General features: G+C 58.8%; 1 protein-coding gene across 8 annotated transcripts in view; it reads left to right on the top strand.

The window, feature by feature from the left end:
• The window catches only part of il34 (interleukin 34), a 36,117-nt gene continuing 15,008 nt past the window's right edge, over positions 1 to 21,109 (top strand). For 2 of the 8 annotated variants that reach the window (XM_088614243.1, XM_088614235.1), the window contains exons 1-3: positions 5 to 871; positions 2,257 to 2,380; positions 2,606 to 2,721. In XM_088614243.1, coding sequence (XP_088470369.1) covers positions 2,341 to 2,380; positions 2,606 to 2,721 — 156 coding nt within the window. In that variant the 5' untranslated portion in view covers positions 5 to 871; positions 2,257 to 2,340. Of the gene's footprint in view, positions 872 to 2,256; positions 2,381 to 2,605; positions 2,722 to 21,109 lie in introns of all 8 variants that reach the window. The other 6 variants (XM_088614237.1, XM_088614236.1, XM_088614242.1 and 3 more) reach the window with 6 other exon arrangements.

Genomic DNA, 21,109 nt, shown 5'->3' with positions numbered 1-21,109 from the left:
TAAACATGCAGGTACATCAATGGGCTTCTGGGAAACGTGGCCCTGGTGTGAGTGTATGTTACCATGCGATGGACTGGCGTCGGACCCTGCGCCCCCCTGCAGTGGAAGAATCCAGATCGCCACAGCCCCTCAGGTGACTGCAGGTCAGATGCCCGGTTGGTACCGTCGGGTTGTGCCTGGCGATTCAATCAATTGGGCCCCGGCGGGAATAACGTTTATTGTAAAACTCGACCTGCGTCACAGCAAATGGAAAGCATCGTTACAGGTGGATCCCCCCTTCCCCCGGCCCGACATTAATTAGGAAATGAATCGTTATAAAACCCAAGTCCATCTGTAGCAATCGGTACAGATAAATCGGTTTAGAAACCATTCCTGACGCACTCTCATTTACACCGATAACCCGACACCCACATACAGAACAATTGGACGTTTTCGTGAAGCAGTCCGAGTGCCGTACCCCACTCGAGGGGCGAGTCCGGCGCCCCACCAGCGATCCCAGCCCAGTCCCGCGAACCGGTGCCCGCTGTTTAAATGACTAGCGGCAATGGATTGCGCATCAAATAAAATCGAAACCGAAAGTAGTTTCGGCAGCTGTCATGCGATCCTGTCCATGTGGTCGTGTGAAGGAGAAGCACAGCGCGCTCGTCAGCCCCGACTCCTGGGAGGCTGGATGTGAGTGCGTAGGGGCGTGCGGTGCTTGGAGGGGATTTTCCGAGGTAGATTTTGGGTAGTTTTTGATTTTTTTTAATGGCCTTGGGGGAGGGGGGTCCCTCCGGAGTCAATCCCTGCCGCGACAGAAATTGAAAGGATTTCGTTTCCTGCAGAAGGGCTCCGTGGACCGTCCCGTCCTGCGAGGACTGCGCACACGCAGGTATGTCTGGTGCTGGCGGGACGCGGTATTAATTAGCCTGTCCGTGCGGCAGGTTTTTCGTCTCAGTCTCTCAATTTTGTCCATTGTCCGGAAGCCTTAAATCCACGCAGGACAGTGATACGCAACAGCTTTGCCGTGAAGAAGGCGTGCCGGCTCGCGCCTGTGTTGGCATGTCTGTGCTGAACCGTGGAGCCGTTCTGCCAGTTGGTTATTTCTCCTCTCGGTTCTGAACCAGGCGTTTATGTCAAGTCGCTATACACAGTGTGGCACTAGTCTTAAGCAGGCAGCAAGCTTGTATTGTAAAAGAACAGTAGCCTGTAACGTATTTCGTTGAGAACAGAATTATCACTGTTTTTAAAGCTAGACGCTGTAAACAAGCTCCAATTCAACTGAATGATGTCATTTTACTGCATGTGTCACCATCGTGATCTAAACTTGATCGAAACATGAAAAGCGGCGGTCCGTGCTCTTGTTGCCGAGAGTGCTCCGTGTCCAGCAAGACTACGAGTCTCTCCCTTTTGTCTTGAAGCCAAGAGCGCTGCTATCCTGTCCAGTGCAGCACCGCTTGCGAGAGAAGTCCCGTAGATATGGCAACTGGATTTCCCGCGGTACCACGCAATTAAAAAGGAAGACAAGCATTTAAAATATGACAGACCTCAGCTTTAATTAATTACAATCTTAAACAACTTGCGCCACAACAGCTGGTTTTCATTTCGGCTGGGCTTGTTACCTAATTGAACTGTAAACAGACTTAACAGAATTCATTTGAGCTGCTTTCACTCTCTAAACGCCTGGAAGGGCAGACTCTTATCTGTTACTCTCCATGTATCACCTAAGATCTCTCGGCTTCTGGGGAGGAGGAAGACACTGGCTGGGGTTAAAGCCTCTAGTTAGCTCAATTAACGTTTTAATTAAGCAGTGAGGAGAGCCCGTCAGTTAGGACTGGAGTGAAACAGCTGCAGTGTGGGTATGCTTGGGTCCAGGGCTGGGAACCCCTGTCAGAAAGCAGGAATAAGCAGTATTTTTCCATTGCTTAGTGCTTCCTTACTTATTCTGGGAATATAGATCGAGCCTTAATGAATCCATCCATTAAGCGGAGAGGCCCTTGCTCCTGGTGGAAGGTGAGTCAGGGTTGTATTTGTGCCGCTGGGTACTGTAGTGGTGGGGCGCGGGGTCCCGGAGACTTGCCTGCAGACTGGGTCGCTGTGGTGTTCAGAGAGGACCCCCAGCTACACAGCATGACCTGAACCCGGGTCAGCCACTAGGACAACATGTAGCGCCTTTCCTCGCAGGGGCGGGGAACCTGGAGAGTGATTTGGTGAGGGCGGGGTTTCCGAAGAGCACAGCTCCGCCAGCTGACCGCGGTCTTCCCCCTCTTGTTTCAGGTCTGTGAACAGGGGGCTGAGATCCTTCTGCGACGGCCTGCAGCCTTCCCGAGTCCCAGATCCAGGGAAGATCCTCAGTGAGGGATGGCGGGGGCCCTGCCCTGGGTCCTGGGCACGGTGCTCGGTGAGTGACGGACACCACTGTTCACAGGAACGGAGTTCAGAGTTGTCTTTCCTTCCTCGTCCCTGCACCTGTGAGAAAGACCTCTTGTGCACGTCGCCTGTACTGTGTCTGTACCAGAGAGAAAGGGGAGGAGCGAGGGGAGGTGCTGACCCCTTGCCTCCTGGCCTCGGCAGGGCTTCAGGGTGTTTCCACAAAGTGAGGCTGTCACTGTGCTGCCCCCTGCAGGTCTCCTGTGTGTACTGCAGCTGGTGGTGCTGTCCTCGTCCCACCGCACAGACACCTGCCGCAGCCTCCACACGCTGGAGAACAGCCTGAACTACAGCGGCAGGAGGACCTACATGGTGAGGCGAGGGGGGGCAGGAGGGGCAGGGAGGGCAGTGAGAGAGGGAGTGTGGGGAGAGGGAGTGAGAGAGGGCAGTGTGGGGAGAGGGAGTGAGAGAGGGCAGTGTGGGGAGAGGGAGTGAGAGAGGGCAGTGTGGGGAGAGGGAGTGAGAGAGGGCAGTGTGGGGAGAGGGAGTGAGAGAGGGAGTGAGAGGGCAGTGTGGGGAGAGGGAGTGAGAGAGGGCAGTGTGGGGAGAGGGAGTGAGAGAGGGCAGTGTGGGGAGAGGGAGTGAGAGAGGGAGTGAGAGGGCAGTGTGGGGAGAGGGAGTGAGAGAGGGCAGTGTGGGGAGAGGGAGTGAGAGAGGGCAGTGTGAGAGGGCAGTGTGGGGAGAGGGAGTGAGAGAGGGCAGTGTGGGGAGAGGGAGTGAGAGAGGGCAGTGTGGGGAGAGGGAGTGAGAGAGGGCAGTGTGGGGAGAGGGAGTGAGAGAGGGAGTGTGGGGAGAGGGAGTGAGAGAGGGCAGTGAGAGAGGGAGTGAGAGGGCAGTGTGGGGAGAGGGAGTGAGAGAGGGCAGTGTGGGGAGAGGGAGTGAGAGAGTGCAGTGTGGGGAGAGGGAGTGAGAGAGGGCAGTGTGGGGAGAGGGAGTGAGAGAGGGCAGTGTGGGGAGAGGGAGTGAGAGAGGGAGTGAGAGGGCAGTGTGGGGAGAGGGAGTGAGAGAGGGCAGTGTGGGGAGAGGGAGTGAGAGAGGGCAGTGTGAGAGGGCAGTGTGGGGAGAGGGAGTGAGAGAGGGCAGTGTGGGGAGAGGGAGTGAGAGAGGGCAGTGTGGGGAGAGGGAGTGAGAGAGGGCAGTGTGGGGAGAGGGAGTGAGAGAGGGAGTGTGGGGAGAGGGAGTGAGAGAGGGCAGTGAGAGAGGGAGTGAGAGAGGGCAGTGTGGGGAGAGGGAGTGAGAGAGGGCAGTGTGGGGAGAGGGAGTGAGAGAGGGAGTGTGGGGAGAGGGAGTGAGAGAGGGCAGTGAGAGAGGGAGTGAGAGAGGGCAGTGTGGGGAGAGGGAGTGAGAGAGGGCAGTGTGGGGAGAGGGAGTGAGAGAGGGCAGTGTGGGGAGAGGGAGTGAGAGAGGGAGTGTGGGGAGAGGGAGTGAGAGAGGGCAGTGAGAGAGGGAGTGAGAGAGGGCAGTGTGGGGAGAGGGAGTGAGAGAGGGCAGTGTGGGGAGAGGGAGTGAGAGAGGGCAGTGTGGGGAGAGGGAGTGAGAGAGGGCAGTGTGGGGAGAGGGCAGTGAGAGAGGGCAGTGAGAGAGGGAGTGAGAGGGCAGTGTGAGAGGGCAGTGTGAGAGGGCAGTGTGGGGAGAGGGAGTGAGAGGGCAGTGTGGGGAGAGGGAGTGAGAGAGGGCAGTGTGGGGAGAGGGAGTGAGAGAGGGAGTGTGGGGAGAGGGAGTGTGGGGAGAGGGAGTGAGAGGGCAGTGTGAGAGGGCAGTGTGGGGAGAGGGAGTGAGAGAGGGAGTGAGAGAGGGCAGTGTGGGGAGAGGGAGTGAGAGAGAGTGAGAGAGGGAGTGAGAGGGCAGTGTGGGGAGAGGGAGTGAGAGAGGGCAGTGTGGGGAGAGGGAGTGAGAGAGGGCAGTGAGAGAGGGAGTGAGAGGGCAGTGTGGGGAGAGGGAGTGAGAGAGAGCAGTGTGGGGAGAGGGAGTGAGAGAGGGCAGTGTGGGGAGAGGGAGTGAGAGAGTGCAGTGTGGGGAGAGGGAGTGAGAGAGGGCAGTGTGGGGAGAGGGAGTGAGAGAGGGAGTGTGGGGAGAGGGAGTGAGAGAGGGCAGTGAGAGAGGGAGTGAGAGAGGGCAGTGTGAGAGGGCAGTGTGAGAGGGCAGTGTGGGGAGAGGGAGTGAGAGAGGGCAGTGTGGGGAGAGGGAGTGAGAGAGGGCAGTGTGGGGAGAGGGAGTGAGAGAGTGCAGTGTGGGGAGAGGGAGTGAGAGAGGGCAGTGTGGGGAGAGGGAGTGAGAGAGGGAGTGTGGGGAGAGGGAGTGAGAGAGGGCAGTGAGAGAGGGAGTGAGAGAGGGCAGTGTGAGAGGGCAGTGTGAGAGGGCAGTGTGGGGAGAGGGAGTGAGAGGGCAGTGTGGGGAGAGGGAGTGAGAGAGGGCAGTGTGGGGAGAGGGAGTGAGAGAGGGAGTGTGGGGAGAGGGAGTGAGAGAGGGAGTGTGGGGAGAGGGAGTGAGAGGGCAGTGTGAGAGGGCAGTGTGGGGAGAGGGAGTGAGAGAGGGAGTGAGAGAGGGCAGTGTGGGGAGAGGGAGTGAGAGGGAGTGAGAGAGGGAGTGAGAGGGCAGTGTGGGGAGAGGGAGTGAGAGAGGGCAGTGTGGGGAGAGGGAGTGAGAGAGGGCAGTGAGAGAGGGAGTGAGAGGGCAGTGTGGGGAGAGGGAGTGAGAGAGAGCAGTGTGGGGAGAGGGAGTGAGAGAGGGCAGTGTGGGGAGAGGGAGTGAGAGAGGGCAGTGTGGGGAGAGGGAGTGAGAGAGGGCAGTGTGGGGAGAGGGCAGTGAGAGAGGGCAGTGAGAGAGGGAGTGAGAGGGCAGTGTGAGAGGGCAGTGTGAGAGGGCAGTGTGGGGAGAGGGAGTGAGAGGGCAGTGTGGGGAGAGGGAGTGAGAGAGGGCAGTGTGGGGAGAGGGAGTGAGAGAGGGAGTGAGAGAGGGCAGTGTGAGAGGGCAGTGTGAGAGGGCAGTGTGGGGAGAGGGAGTGAGAGAGGGCAGTGTGGGGAGAGGGAGTGAGAGAGGGCAGTGTGGGGAGAGGGAGTGAGAGAGGGCAGTGTGGGGAGAGGGCAGTGAGAGAGGGCAGTGAGAGAGGGAGTGAGAGGGCAGTGTGAGAGGGCAGTGTGAGAGGGCAGTGTGGGGAGAGGGAGTGAGAGAGAGCAGTGTGGGGAGAGGGAGTGAGAGAGGGCAGTGTGGGGAGAGGGAGTGAGAGAGGGCAGTGTGGGGAGAGGGAGTGAGAGAGAGCAGTGTGGGGAGAGGGAGTGAGAGAGAGCAGTGTGGGGAGAGGGAGTGAGAGAGGGCAGTGTGGGGAGAGGGAGTGAGAGAGGGCAGTGTGGGGAGAGGGAGTGAGAGAGGGCAGTGAGAGAGGGAGTGAGAGGGCAGTGTGAGAGGGCAGTGAGAGAGGGAGTGAGAGAGGGCAGTGTGGGGAGAGGGAGTGAGAGAGGGCAGTGTGGGGAGAGGGAGTGAGAGAGGGAGTGAGAGAGTGCAGTGTGGGGAGAGGGAGTGAGAGAGGGAGTGTGGGGAGAGGGAGTGAGAGAGGGCAGTGTGGGGAGAGGGAGTGAGAGAGGGCAGTGTGGGGAGAGGGAGTGAGAGAGGGCAGTGTGGGGAGAGGGAGTGAGAGAGGGAGTGAGAGAGTGCAGTGTGGGGAGAGGGAGTGAGAGAGGGCAGTGTGGGGAGAGGGCAGTGTGGGGAGAGGGCAGTGTGGGGAGAGGGAGTGAGAGAGGGCAGTGTGGGGAGAGGGAGTGAGAGAGGGCAGTGAGAGAGGGAGTGAGAGAGGGCAGTGTGAGAGGGCAGTGTGAGAGGGCAGTGTGGGGAGAGGGAGTGAGAGAGGGCAGTGTGGGGAGAGGGAGTGAGAGAGGGCAGTGTGGGGAGAGGGAGTGAGAGAGGGCAGTGTGGGGAGAGGGAGTGAGAGAGGGCAGTGAGAGAGGGAGTGAGAGGGCAGTGTGAGAGGGCAGTGTGAGAGGGCAGTGTGGGGAGAGGGAGTGAGAGAGAGCAGTGTGGGGAGAGGGAGTGAGAGAGGGCAGTGTGGGGAGAGGGAGTGAGAGAGGGCAGTGTGGGGAGAGGGAGTGAGAGAGGGCAGTGTGGGGAGAGGGAGTGAGAGAGGGAGTGAGAGGGCAGTGTGGGGAGAGGGAGTGAGAGAGGGCAGTGTGGGGAGAGGGAGTGAGAGAGGGAGTGTGGGGAGAGGGAGTGAGAGAGGGCAGTGTGGGGAGAGGGAGTGAGAGAGGGCAGTGTGGGGAGAGGGAGTGAGAGAGGGAGTGTGGGGAGAGGGAGTGAGAGAGGGCAGTGTGGGGAGAGGGAGTGAGAGAGGGCAGTGTGGGGAGAGGGAGTGAGAGAGTGCAGTGTGGGGAGAGGGAGTGAGAGAGGGCAGTGTGGGGAGAGGGAGTGAGAGAGGGAGTGTGGGAAGAGGGAGTGAGAGAGGGCAGTGTGGGGAGAGGGAGTGAGAGAGGGCAGTGTGGGGAGAGGGAGTGAGAGAGGGAGTGTGGGGAGAGGGAGTGAGAGAGGGCAGTGTGGGGAGAGGGAGTGAGAGAGGGCAGTGTGGGGAGAGGGAGTGAGAGAGGGAGTGAGAGAGTGCAGTGTGGGGAGAGGGAGTGAGAGAGGGCAGTGTGGGGAGAGGGAGTGAGAGAGGGAGTGTGGGGAGAGGGAGTGAGAGAGGGCAGTGTGGGGAGAGGGAGTGAGAGAGGGAGTGTGGGGAGAGGGAGTGAGAGAGGGCAGTGTGGGGAGAGGGAGTGAGAGAGGGCAGTGTGGGGAGAGGGAGTGAGAGAGGGAGTGAGAGAGTGCAGTGTGGGGAGAGGGAGTGAGAGAGGGCAGTGTGGGGAGAGGGAGTGAGAGAGGGCAGTGTGGGGAGAGGGAGTGAGAGAGGGAGTGAGAGAGTGCAGTGTGGGGAGAGGGCAGTGTGGGGAGAGGGCAGTGTGGGGAGAGGGCAGTGTGGGGAGAGGGAGTGAGAGAGTGCAGTGTGGGGAGAGGGAGTGAGAGAGGGCAGTGTGGGGAGAGGGAGTGAGAGAGGGCAGTGTGGGGAGAGGGAGTGAGAGAGGGCAGTGAGAGAGGGAGTGAGAGAGGGCAGTGTGAGAGGGCAGTGTGAGAGGGCAGTGTGGGGAGAGGGAGTGAGAGAGGGCAGTGTGGGGAGAGGGAGTGAGAGAGGGCAGTGTGGGGAGAGGGAGTGAGAGAGGGCAGTGAGAGAGGGAGTGAGAGGGCAGTGTGAGAGGGCAGTGTGAGAGGGCAGTGTGGGGAGAGGGAGTGAGAGAGAGCAGTGTGGGGAGAGGGAGTGAGAGAGGGCAGTGTGGGGAGAGGGAGTGAGAGAGGGCAGTGTGGGGAGAGGGAGTGAGAGAGAGCAGTGTGGGGAGAGGGAGTGAGAGAGGGCAGTGTGGGGAGAGGGAGTGAGAGAGGGCAGTGTGGGGAGAGGGAGTGAGAGAGGGCAGTGAGAGAGGGAGTGAGAGGGCAGTGTGAGAGGGCAGTGAGAGAGGGAGTGAGAGAGGGCAGTGTGGGGAGAGGGAGTGAGAGAGGGCAGTGTGGGGAGAGGGAGTGAGAGAGGGCAGTGAGAGAGGGAGTGAGAGAGGGAGTGAGAGAGTGCAGTGTGGGGAGAGGGAGTGAGAGAGGGAGTGTGGGGAGAGGGAGTGAGAGAGGGCAGTGTGGGGAGAGGGAGTGAGAGAGGGCAGTGTGGGGAGAGGGAGTGAGAGAGGGCAGTGTGGGGAGAGGGAGTGAGAGAGGGAGTGAGAGAGTGCAGTGTGGGGAGAGGGAGTGAGAGAGGGCAGTGTGGAGAGAGGGAGTGAGAGAGGGCAGTGAGAGAGGGAGTGAGAGAGGGCAGTGTGGGGAGAGGGCAGTGTGGGGAGAGGGCAGTGTGGGGAGAGGGAGTGAGAGAGGGCAGTGTGGGGAGAGGGAGTGAGAGAGGGCAGTGAGAGAGGGAGTGAGAGAGGGCAGTGTGAGAGGGCAGTGTGAGAGGGCAGTGTGGGGAGAGGGAGTGAGAGAGGGCAGTGTGGGGAGAGGGAGTGAGAGAGGGCAGTGTGGGGAGAGGGAGTGAGAGAGGGCAGTGTGGGGAGAGGGAGTGAGAGAGGGCAGTGAGAGAGGGAGTGAGAGGGCAGTGTGAGAGGGCAGTGTGAGAGGGCAGTGTGGGGAGAGGGAGTGAGAGAGAGCAGTGTGGGGAGAGGGAGTGAGAGAGGGCAGTGTGGGGAGAGGGAGTGAGAGAGGGCAGTGTGGGGAGAGGGAGTAAGAGAGAGCAGTGTGGGGAGAGGGAGTGAGAGAGGGCAGTGTGGGGAGAGGGAGTGAGAGAGGGCAGTGAGAGAGGGAGTGAGAGGGCAGTGTGAGAGGGCAGTGAGAGAGGGAGTGAGAGAGGGCAGTGTGGGGAGAGGGAGTGAGAGAGTGCAGTGTGGGGAGAGGGAGTGAGAGAGGGCAGTGTGGGGAGAGGGAGTGAGAGAGGGCAGTGTGGGGAGAGGGAGTGAGAGAGGGAGTGAGAGAGTGCAGTGTGGGGAGAGGGAGTGAGAGAGGGAGTGTGGGGAGAGGGAGTGAGAGAGGGCAGTGTGGGGAGAGGGAGTGAGAGAGGGCAGTGTGGGGAGAGGGAGTGAGAGAGGGCAGTGTGGGGAGAGGGAGTGAGAGAGGGAGTGAGAGAGGGCAGTGTGGGGAGAGGGAGTGAGAGAGGGCAGTGTGGGGAGAGGGAGTGAGAGAGGGAGTGAGAGAGGGCAGTGTGGGGAGAGGGAGTGAGAGAGGGCAGTGTGGGGAGAGGGAGTGAGAGAGGGAGTGAGAGAGTGCAGTGTGGGGAGAGGGAGTGAGAGAGGGCAGTGTGGGGAGAGGGAGTGAGAGAGGGCAGTGTGGGGAGAGGGAGTGAGAGAGGGCAGTGTGGGGAGAGGGAGTGAGAGAGGGAGTGTGGGAGAGGGAGTGAGAGAGGGCAGTGTGGGGAGAGGGAGTGAGAGAGGGCAGTGTGGGGAGAGGGAGTGAGAGAGGGAGTGTGGGGAGAGGGAGTGAGAGAGGGCAGTGTGGGGAGAGGGAGTGAGAGAGGGCAGTGTGGGGAGAGGGAGTGAGAGAGGGAGTGAGAGAGTGCAGTGTGGGGAGAGGGAGTGAGAGAGGGCAGTGTGGGGAGAGGGAGTGAGAGAGGGAGTGTGGGGAGAGGGAGTGAGAGAGGGCAGTGTGGGGAGAGGGAGTGAGAGAGGGCAGTGTGGGGAGAGGGAGTGAGAGAGGGAGTGTGGGGAGAGGGAGTGAGAGAGGGCAGTGTGGGGAGAGGGAGTGAGAGAGGGCAGTGTGGGGAGAGGGAGTGAGAGAGGGAGTGAGAGAGTGCAGTGTGGGGAGAGGGAGTGAGAGAGGGCAGTGTGGGGAGAGGGAGTGAGAGAGGGAGTGTGGGGAGAGGGAGTGAGAGAGGGCAGTGTGGGGAGAGGGAGTGAGAGAGGGCAGTGTGGGGAGAGGGAGTGAGAGAGGGAGTGTGGGGAGAGGGAGTGAGAGAGGGCAGTGTGGGGAGAGGGAGTGAGAGAGGGCAGTGTGGGGAGAGGGAGTGAGAGAGGGAGTGAGAGAGTGCAGTGTGGGGAGAGGGAGTGAGAGAGGGCAGTGTGGGGAGAGGGAGTGAGAGAGGGCAGTGTGGGGAGAGGGAGTGAGAGAGGGAGTGAGAGAGTGCAGTGTGGGGAGAGGGAGTGAGAGAGGGCAGTGTGGGGAGAGGGCAGTGTGGGGAGAGGGAGTGAGAGAGTGCAGTGTGGGGAGAGGGAGTGAGAGAGGGCAGTGTGGGGAGAGGGAGTGAGAGAGGGCAGTGTGGGGAGAGGGAGTGAGAGAGGGCAGTGAGAGAGGGAGTGAGAGAGGGCAGTGTGAGAGGGCAGTGTGAGAGGGCAGTGTGGGGAGAGGGAGTGAGAGAGGGCAGTGTGGGGAGAGGGAGTGAGAGAGGGCAGTGTGGGGAGAGGGAGTGAGAGAGGGCAGTGAGAGAGGGAGTGAGAGGGCAGTGTGAGAGGGCAGTGTGAGAGGGCAGTGTGGGGAGAGGGAGTGAGAGAGAGCAGTGTGGGGAGAGGGAGTGAGAGAGGGCAGTGTGGGGAGAGGGAGTGAGAGAGGGCAGTGTGGGGAGAGGGAGTGAGAGAGAGCAGTGTGGGGAGAGGGAGTGAGAGAGGGCAGTGTGGGGAGAGGGAGTGAGAGAGGGCAGTGTGGGGAGAGGGAGTGAGAGAGGGCAGTGAGAGAGGGAGTGAGAGGGCAGTGTGAGAGGGCAGTGAGAGAGGGAGTGAGAGAGGGCAGTGTGGGGAGAGGGAGTGAGAGAGTGCAGTGTGGGGAGAGGGAGTGAGAGAGGGCAGTGTGGGGAGAGGGAGTGAGAGAGGGCAGTGTGGGGAGAGGGAGTGAGAGAGGGAGTGAGAGAGTGCAGTGTGGGGAGAGGGAGTGAGAGAGGGAGTGTGGGGAGAGGGAGTGAGAGAGGGCAGTGTGGGGAGAGGGAGTGAGAGAGGGCAGTGTGGGGAGAGGGAGTGAGAGAGGGAGTGAGAGAGTGCAGTGTGGGGAGAGGGAGTGAGAGACGGCAGTGTGGGGAGAGGGCAGTGTGGGGAGAGGGCAGTGTGGGGAGAGGGAGTGAGAGAGGGCAGTGTGGGGAGAGGGAGTGAGAGAGGGCAGTGAGAGAGGGAGTGAGAGAGGGCAGTGTGAGAGGGCAGTGTGAGAGGGCAGTGTGGGGAGAGGGAGTGAGAGAGGGCAGTGTGGGGAGAGGGAGTGAGAGAGGGCAGTGTGGGGAGAGGGAGTGAGAGAGGGCAGTGTGGGGAGAGGGAGTGAGAGAGGGCAGTGAGAGAGGGAGTGAGAGGGCAGTGTGAGAGGGCAGTGTGAGAGGGCAGTGTGGGGAGAGGGAGTGAGAGAGAGCAGTGTGGGGAGAGGGAGTGAGAGAGGGCAGTGTGGGGAGAGGGAGTGAGAGAGGGCAGTGTGGGGAGAGGGAGTGAGAGAGAGCAGTGTGGGGAGAGGGAGTGAGAGAGGGCAGTGTGGGGAGAGGGAGTGAGAGAGGGCAGTGTGGGGAGAGGGAGTGAGAGAGGGCAGTGAGAGAGGGAGTGAGAGGGCAGTGTGAGAGGGCAGTGAGAGAGGGAGTGAGAGAGGGCAGTGTGGGGAGAGGGAGTGAGAGAGTGCAGTGTGGGGAGAGGGAGTGAGAGAGGGCAGTGTGGGGAGAGGGAGTGAGAGAGGGCAGTGTGGGGAGAGGGAGTGAGAGAGGGAGTGAGAGAGTGCAGTGTGGGGAGAGGGAGTGAGAGAGGGAGTGTGGGGAGAGGGAGTGAGAGAGGGCAGTGTGGGGAGAGGGAGTGAGAGAGGGCAGTGTGGGGAGAGGGAGTGAGAGAGGGCAGTGTGGGGAGAGGGAGTGAGAGAGGGAGTGAGAGAGGGCAGTGTGGGGAGAGGGAGTGAGAGAGGGCAGTGTGGGGAGAGGGAGTGAGAGAGGGCAGTGTGGGGAGAGGGAGTGAGAGAGGGCAGTGTGGGGAGAGGGAGTGAGAGGGAGTGTGGGGAGAGGGAGTGAGAGAGGGCAGTGTGGGGAGAGGGAGTGAGAGAGGGCAGTGTGGGGAGAGGGAGTGAGAGAGGGCAGTGTGGGGAGAGGGAGTGAGAGAGAGCAGTGTGGGGAGAGGGAGTGAGAGAGGGCAGTGTGGGGAGAGGGAGTGAGAGGGAGTGTGGGGAGAGGGAGTGAGAGAGTGCAGTGTGGGGAGAGGGAGTGAGAGAGGGCAGTGTGGGGAGAGGGAGTGAGAGGGAGTGTGGGGAGAGGGAGTGAGAGAGTGCAGTGTGGGGAGAGGGAGTGAGAGAGTGCAGTGTGGGGAGAGGGAGTGAGAGAGGGCAGTGTGGGGAGAGGGAGTGAGAGGGAGTGTGGGGAGAGGGAGTGAGAGGGAGTGTGGGGAGAGGGAGTGAGAGAGGGCAGTGTGGGGAGAGGGAGTGAGAGAGGGCAGTGTGGGGAGAGGGAGTGAGAGAGTGCAGTGTGGGGAGAGGGAGTGAGAGAGGGCAGTGTGGGGAGAGGGCAGTGTGGGGAGAGGGAGTGAGAGAGGGCAGTGTGGGGAGAGGGAGTGAGAGAGGGCAGTGAGAGAGGGAGTGAGAGAGGGCAGTGAGAGAGGGCAGTGAGAGGGCAGTGTGGGGAGAGGGAGTGAGAGAGGGAGTGAGAGAGGGCAGTGAGAGGGCAGTGTGGGGAGAGGGAGTGAGAGAGGGAGTGAGAGAGTGCAGTGTGGGGAGAGGGAGTGAGAGAGGGCAGTGTGGGGAGAGGGAGTGAGAGAGGGCAGTGTGGGGAGAGGGAGTGAGAGAGGGAGTGAGAGAGTGCAGTGTGGGGAGAGGGAGTGAGAGAGGGCAGTGTGGGGAGAGGGAGTGAGAGAGGGCAGTGAGAGGGCAGTGTGGGGAGAGGGAGTGAGAGAGGGAGTGAGAGAGGGCAGTGTGAGAGGGCAGTGAGAGAGGGCAGTGTGGGGAGAGGGAGTGAGAGAGGGCAGTGTGGGGAGAGGGAGTGAGAGAGGGAGTGAGAGAGGGCAGTGTGAGAGGGCAGTGAGAGAGGGCAGTGTGGGGAGAGGGAGTGAGAGAGTGCAGTGTGGGGAGAGGGAGTGAGAGAGTGCAGTGTGGGGAGAGGGAGTGAGAGGGCAGTGAGAGAGGGCAGTGTGGGGAGAGGGAGTGAGAGAGGGCAGTGTGAGGAGAGGGAGTGAGAGAGTGCAGTGTGGGGAGAGGGAGTGAGAGAGGGCAGTGTGGGGAGAGGGAGTGAGAGAGGGCAGTGTGGGGAGAGGGAGTGAGAGAGGGCAGTGTGGGGAGAGGGAGTGAGAGAGGGCAGTGTGGGGAGAGGGAGTGAGAGAGTGCAGTGTGGGGAGAGGGAGTGAGAGGGCAGTGAGAGAGGGCAGTGTGGGGAGAGGGAGTGAGAGAGGGCAGTGTGAGGAGAGGGAGTGAGAGGGCAGTGAGAGAGGGCAGTGTGAGAGTGCAGTGTGGGGAGAGGGAGTGAGAGAGGGCAGTGTGGGGAGAGGGAGTGAGAGGGAGTGTGGGGAGAGGGAGTGAGAGAGGGCAGTGTGGGGAGAGGGAGTGAGAGAGTGCAGTGTGGGGAGAGGGAGTGAGAGAGTGCAGTGTGGGGAGAGGGAGTGAGAGAGGGAGTGTGGGGAGAGGGAGTGAGAGAGGGCAGTGTGGAGAGAGGGAGTGAGAGAGGGCAGTGTGGGGAGAGGGAGTGAGAGAGGGAGTGAGAGAGTGCAGTGTGGGGAGAGGGAGTGAGAGAGGGAGTGTGGGGAGAGGGAGTGAGAGAGGGCAGTGTGGGGAGAGGGAGTGAGAGAGTGCAGTGTGGAGAGAGGGAGTGAGAGAGGGCAGTGTGGGGAGAGGGAGTGAGAGAGTGCAGTGTGGGGAGAGGGAGTGAGAGAGGGCAGTGTGGGGAGAGGGAGTGAGAGAGGGCAGTGTGGGGAGATGGAGTGAGAGAGTGCAGTGTGGAGAGAGGGAGTGAGAGAGGGCAGTGTGGGGAGAGGGAGTGAGAGAGGGAGTGAGAGAGTGCAGTGTGGGGAGAGGGAGTGAGAGAGGGCAGTGTGGGGAGAGGGAGTGAGAGAGGGCAGTGTGGGGAGAGGGAGTGAGAGAGGGCAGTGTGGGGAGAGGGAGTGAGAGAGGGAGTGAGAGAGTGCAGTGTGGGGAGAGGGAGTGAGAGAGGGCAGTGTGGGGAGAGGGAGTGAGAGAGTGCAGTGTGGGGAGAGGGAGTGAGAGAGGGCAGTGTGGGGAGAGGGAGTGAGAGAGGGAGTGTGGGGAGAGGGAGTGTGGGGAGAGGGAGTGAGAGAGGGCAGTGTGGGGAGAGGGAGTGAGAAAGTGCAGTGTGGGGAGAGGGAGTGAGAAAGTGCAGTGTGGGGAGAGGGAGTGAGAGAGTGCAGTGTGGGGAGAGGGAGTGAGAGGGCAGTGAGAGAGGGCAGTGTGGGGAGAGGGAGTGAGAGAGGGCAGTGTGGGGAGAGGGAGTGAGAGAGGGCAGTGTGGGGAGAGGGAGTGAGAGAGGGCAGTGTGGGGAGAGGGAGTGAGAGAGGGCAGTGTGGGGAGAGGGAGTGAGAGAGTGCAGTGTGGGGAGAGGGAGTGAGAGAGGGCAGTGTGGGGAGAGGGAGTGAGAGAGGGCAGTGTGGGGAGAGGGAGTGAGAGAGGGCAGTGTGAGAGTGCAGTGTGGGGAGAGGGAGTGAGAGAGGGAGTGTGGGGAGAGGGAGTGAGAGAGGGCAGTGTGGGGAGAGGGAGTGAGAGAGTGCAGTGTGGGGAGAGGGAGTGAGAGAGGGCAGTGTGGGGAGAGGGAGTGAGAGAGGGAGTGAGAGAGGGCAGTGTGGAGAGAGGGAGTGAGAGAGGGCAGTGTGGGGAGAGGGAGTGAGAGAGTGCAGTGTGGGGAGAGGGAGTGAGAGAGGGCAGTGTGGGGAGAGGGAGTGAGAGAGGGAGTGAGAGAGGGCAGTGTGGAGAGAGGGAGTGAGAGAGGGCAGTGTGGGGAGAGGGAGTGAGAGAGGGCAGTGTGGGGAGAGGGAGTGAGAGAGGGCAGTGTGGGGAGAGGGAGTGAGAGAGGGCAGTGTGGGGAGAGGGAGTGAGAGAGGGCAGTGTGGGGAGAGGGAGTGAGAGAGGGAGTGTGGGGAGAGGGAGTGAGAGAGGGCAGTGTGGGGAGAGGGAGTGAGAGAGTGCAGTGTGGAGAGAGGGAGTGAGAGAGGGCAGTGTGGGGAGAGGGAGTGAGAGAGGGAGTGAGAGAGTGCAGTGTGGGGAGAGGGAGTGAGAGAGGGCAGTGTGAGAGGGCAGTGAGAGAGGGCAGTGTGGGGAGAGGGAGTGAGAGAGGGCAGTGTGGGGAGAGGGAGTGAGAGAGTGCAGTGTGGGGAGAGGGAGTGAGAGAGTGCAGTGTGGGGAGAGGGAGTGAGAGAGGGAGTGTGGGGAGAGGGAGTGAGAGAGGGCAGTGTGGAGAGAGGGAGTGAGAGAGGGCAGTGTGGGGAGAGGGAGTGAGAGAGGGAGTGAGAGAGTGCAGTGTGAGGAGAGGGAGTGAGAGAGGGAGTGTGGGGAGAGGGAGTGAGAGAGGGCAGTGTGGGGAGAGGGAGTGAGAGAGTGATGCAAATGTCCGACACAAATTTGATACAGTTCCAGAAAACAATAACAAATTGCAAAGATAATTCAAACGATGACAATGAGATCTCTAAAGATAAGTATGTGGAACATTCAGGGTCTGGGCTCGTCAGCATTTGGGCTGAAGAGCACTGATCCTGAATTTATCAAGGATGTAAAGGAGACAGACATCATGATCCTACAGGAGACATGGTGTCGGGGAGACTTGGCTACCCACTGTCCCCCAGGCTACAAGGAGATCATGGTGCCCTCTGTCAAAAAACCCCAAATCACCCGGGGCAGAGACTCTGGGGGGATCATTGTGTGGTACAGAGCGGAGCTCAGTCACTCCATACAATTAGTAAAGAAAGAAGAGTCACGAGTTTGGCTTAAAATCAAAAGAAATACCATCTGTACAGAAAACGAGGTTTTCCTGTGTGCTGTCTACATCCCGCCCTCAGAATCCCCCTACTACAGTGAGGGAATTCTCCACAGTCTCCACACGGAGATCGGTCACTTCCAGGGCCAGGGAAACGTGCTGCTCTGTGGTGACCTCAACGCACGAACAGGCACACTGGCAGACTTCACCAGCACACAGGGAAATACTCACATATTCGGACAATCCCCTCTGTACCACACACCGGTCACCTCACACAGGTGCAGCCATGACACCACGGTCAACAGCACCGGGCGCGAGCTGCTGCAGCTCTGTCAAGGGCTGGGCCTGTACATCGTCAACGGCAGGACTAGAGGGGACTCTCTAGGCAGGTTCACCTACAGCTCAGCTCTGGGCAGCAGTGTGGTGGACTACGCCATCACCGACCTGGACCCCTCCTCTATCAGTGCCTTCACTGTCAGGCCACAAACTCCCCTCTCCGACCACAGCCAGATCACACTCTACATGAAGAGAACACACCAGCACAGAGACACACTGACACAGCCCAGCCAGCTGTATGACCTCAACCAGGCATACAGATGGGACACAGACAGCCTAGACAGATACCAAACTGCACTGGGCCATGAGGAAATTCAGACACTGATGGACACATTCCTAAACACTCCGTATCAAACCAACAAATTAGGCATAAACTTGGCCACACAAAAACTAAATCACCTATTCCACAAACTAGCATCAAAATCTAAGCTAAAAACAACTACATCAAAAAACTACCAAAAAACAAAAGCAAAAGAAAAGTGGTTTGATACGGAGTGCAAAAACATCAGAAATGCACTACGAAAAGTCTCAAATGAAAAACACAGACAACCACACAACACAGATCTGCGACTCAGGTACTGTGACATGGTAAAACTTTACAAACACACGCTGAAAAAGAAAAGAAACACATACATAGACAAACAACTTGCAGAAATTGAGGAGTCACTAAATCAGAATTGTTTCTGGGAGAAGTGGAACAACTTAAACAAATCAAAACCAGAAGAATTGGCCATCCAAAATGGAACAATCTGGCAAACATACTTTGAAAATCTCTATGAAAAGCTCCCAAATACAAATCAATCAGACCAAAACACCATTTATGAAAAACTCAAAATTTTGGAATTGGCTATCAAAGACAACCAAAACCCCTTAGACTCCCCAATCACTGAGCAGGAGCTACTGGACAAACTCCAGGCCCTCAGACCACGCAAAGCCTGTGGCCATGATGGAGTCATAAATGAGATGCTGAGACACAGCAGCCCAAAGTTGCAACAAGCCCTGCTCAAACTCCTCAATCTCATCATGACAGCCGGATGTTTCCCCGAGGCCTGGAACCAAGGACTGATCACGCCCATCTATAAGAGTGGAGATAAACTCGATCCCAACAACTACCGGGGCATCTGTGTGAACAGTAACCTGGGGAAGGTATTCTGCAGTATCCTAAATACACGAATACTGGCCTTCCTTACCGAACACAATGTCCTGAGTAAAAGTCAGATTGGCTTCTTGCCAGATCACCGCACATCTGATCACATTTACACCCTACACACACTGATAGACAAACACGTCCACCAAAAACACAAAGGAAAAATTTTTGCCTGCTTTGTCGATTTCAAAAAAGCATTTGACTCGATTTGGCATGAGAGATTGTTTTATAAACTACTCCAAAGTGGCATAGGGGGCAAAGTGTACGACATCATTAAATCAATGTATTCAGAGAGCAAATGTGCAGTGAAAATTGGAAACAAAAGGACTAAATTCTTCACCCAAGGCCGCGGGGTGAGACAGGGCTGCAGCCTGAGCCCAACACTGTTCAATATCTATATCAATGAATTAGCAGGAATGTTGGAGCAGTCTGCAGCTCCTGGTCTTACACTACACGACACAGAAATCAAGTTCCTGCTCTACGCAGATGACCTGGTCCTGCTGTCGCCCACAGAACAGGGGCTGCAGCAGAACCTGGCACTGCTGGAGCAGTACTGTCAGACCTGGGCACTGACAGTCAATCTGGACAAGACCAGAGTTATGGTTTTCCAGAAGAAAGCCAGACCTCAGGGAAACAGGTACAAATTCACACTGAACAAGAACACATTGGAGCACACATCCAGCTACACATATCTCGGTCTCACCATCAGCTCTTCCGGGAGTTTTGACCTGGCAGTGAAGGCACTGAGGGAGAAGGCACTCAGGGCTTTCTACGCAATAAGAAGGAGGCTCTTCAACATCAACCCACCAACAAGAATCTGGCTCCAAATATTTGAAAGTGTAATCCAACCCATTGCCCTATACGGCAGTGAAGTTTGGGGTCCCCTCACAGACCAGGATTACACCCAATGGGACAAACACCCCACAGAAACTCTGCACATGGAGATCTGTAGAATCATCCTCCGTGTGCAGAGAAAAACTCCTAACAACGGGTGCAGGGCCGAATTAGGCCAGTACCCACTATTGATAAACATACAGAAAAGAATATTAAAGTATTGGCTACACCTAAAAAACAGCGACCAAAATTCCTACCACCACAAAGCCCTGCTGAGCCAAGAGCTGAGCCCAAAACAGAGCCCCCTGAGCCAGCTGGTCCTGAGGCTCACCGACCTGAGCCACACCAACACTAACCAGCCTCAGGACAGCACTGCTAGAGCACCACAACCCAGACTCAACCACATCACAGCACAGATCAAACAGCAATATCTCACACACTGGGACACACACACACAAACACAACATAAACTGGAATGCTACAGAACCTTAAACAGACAATACACACTAGCTGAATATTTGACCAAAATAAAAAATAACAAACAGAAACAGACCCTGACGAAGTACAGGCTCAGTGACCACAACCTGGCCATAGAAACTGGGCGACACAGGCAGACCTGGCTGCCCAGAGAGGACAGGCTGTGCTCCCACTGCCAGCAGGGAGAAATAGAGACAGAGGTGCACTTCCTACTGCACTGTGACAGATACTCTGGGATTAGAGAAACATTCGTCCCGAAATTCAGAAATCTAATCCCAGAGTTCCCACACCTGCCAAAACCACAACAGGTCCCAATCCTACTGGGAGAGGGAGGAGGGAACTCAGTTGATCTGGCAGCCCAGTATGTGATCTCCTGTCACAGCCTGAGGAACAGTGAGTCCGTCTCCCAATAATGCTCCAGCCGCCTACAGTATATGTCGATATTATATAATATGTCTTTGTTGTAAATGTCTGTAACATGTCTGTAGATTTTATTTTACTTCTATTTTTTTGTTTTGTTCTATGTTAATTTTATTATTTTTATTTGCTTTGGCAACACTGATTGTACCCATCGGTCATGCTAATAAAGCACCTTGAATTGAATTGAATTGAGTGCAGTGTGGAGAGAGGGAGTGAGAGAGGGCAGTGTGGGGAGAGGGAGTGAGAGAGTGCAGTGTGGGGAGAGGGAGTGAGAGAGGGAGTGTGGGGAGAGGGAGTGAGAGAGGGCAGTGTGGGGAGAGGGAGTGAGAGAGTGCAGTGTGGAGAGAGGGAGTGAGAGAGGGCAGTGTGGGGAGAGGGAGTGAGAGAGGGAGTGAGAGAGTGCAGTGTGGGGAGAGGGAGTGAGAGAGGGCAGTGTGGGGAGAGGGAGTGAGAGAGGGCAGTGTGGGGAGAGGGAGTGAGAGAGGGCAGTGTGGGGAGAGGGAGTGAGAGAGGGAGTGAGAGAGTGCAGTGTGGGGAGAGGGAGTGAGAGAGGGCAGTGTGGGGAGAGGGAGTGAGAGAGGGCAGTGAGAGAGGGCAGTGTGGGGAGAGGGAGTGAGAGAGGGAGTGTGGGGAGAGGGAGTGTGGGGAGAGGGAGTGAGAGAGGGCAGTGTGGGGAGAGGGAGTGAGAAAGTGCAGTGTGGGGAGAGGGAGTGAGAAAGTGCAGTGTGGGGAGAGGGAGTGAGAGAGTGCAGTGTGGGGAGAGGGAGTGAGAGGGCAGTGAGAGAGGGCAGTGTGGGGAGAGGGAGTGAGAGAGGGCAGTGTGGGGAGAGGGAGTGAGAGAGGGCAGTGTGGGGAGAGGGAGTGAGAGAGGGCAGTGTGGGGAGAGGGAGTGAGAGAGGGCAGTGTGGGGAGAGGGAGTGAGAGAGTGCAGTGTGGGGAGAGGGAGTGAGAGAGGGCAGTGTGGGGAGAGGGAGTGAGAGAGGGCAGTGTGGGGAGAGGGAGTGAGAGAGGGCAGTGTGGGGAGAGGGAGTGAGAGAGGGAGTGTGGGGAGAGGGAGTGAGAGAGGGCAGTGTGGGGAGAGGGAGTGAGAGAGTGCAGTGTGGGGAGAGGGAGTGAGAGAGGGCAGTGTGGGGAGAGGGAGTGAGAGAGGGAGTGAGAGAGTGCAGTGTGGGGAGAGGGAGTGAGAGAGGGCAGTGTGGGGAGAGGGAGTGAGAGAGGGCAGTGTGGGGAGAGGGAGTGAGAGAGGGCAGTGTGGGGAGAGGGAGTGAGAGGGCAGTGTGGGGAGAGGGAGTGAGAGGGCAGTGTGGGGAGAGGGAGTGAGAGAGGGCAGTGTGGGGAGAGGGAGTGAGAGAGGGCAGTGTGGGGAGAGGGAGTGAGAGAGGGCAGTGTGGGGAGAGGGAGTGAGAGGGCAGTGTGGGGAGAGGGAGTGAGAGGGCAGTGTGGGGAGAGGGAGTGAGAGAGGGCAGTGTGGGGAGAGGGAGTGAGAGAGGGCAGTGTGGGGAGAGGGAGTGAGAGAGGGCAGTGTGAGAGGGCAGTGTGGGGAGAGGGAGTGAGAGAGGGAGTGTGGGGAGAGGGAGTGTGGGGAGAGGGAGTGAGAGAGGGCAGTGTGGGGAGAGGGGAGTGAGAGAGTGCAGTGTGGGGAGAGGGAGTGAGAGAGTGCAGTGTGGGGAGAGGGAGTGAGAGGGCAGTGAGAGAGGGCAGTGTGGGGAGAGGGAGTGAGAGAGGGAGTGAGAGAGGGAGTGAGAGAGGGCAGTGTGGGGAGAGGGAGTGAGAGAGGGCAGTGTGGGGAGAGGGAGTGAGAGAGGGCAGTGTGGGGAGAGGGAGTGAGAGAGTGCAGTGTGGGGAGAGGGAGTGAGAGAGGGCAGTGTGGGGAGAGGGAGTGAGAGGGCAGTGTGGGGAGAGGGAGTGAGAGAGGGAGTGAGAGAGGGCAGTGTGGGGAGAGGGAGTGAGAGAGGGAGTGAGAGAGGGCAGTGTGGGGAGAGGGAGTGAGAGAGGGCAGTGTGGGGAGAGGGAGTGAGAGGGCAGTGTGGGGAGAGGGAGTGAGAGAGGGCAGTGTGGAGAGAGGGAGTGAGAGGGCAGTGTGGGGAGAGGGAGTGAGAGAGGGCAGTGTGGGGAGAGGGAGTGAGAGAGGGCAGTGTGGGGAGAGGGAGTGAGAGGGC

This window comes from Lepisosteus platostomus, chromosome 20, assembly GCF_059453375.1.
Source record: "Lepisosteus platostomus isolate fLepPlt1 chromosome 20, fLepPlt1.hap1, whole genome shotgun sequence".
NCBI classification, from domain to species: domain Eukaryota; kingdom Metazoa; phylum Chordata; class Actinopteri; order Semionotiformes; family Lepisosteidae; genus Lepisosteus; species Lepisosteus platostomus.
Note: the sequence above shows the minus strand (reverse complement) of the source record. Positions and strands in the feature narration are given on the sequence as shown.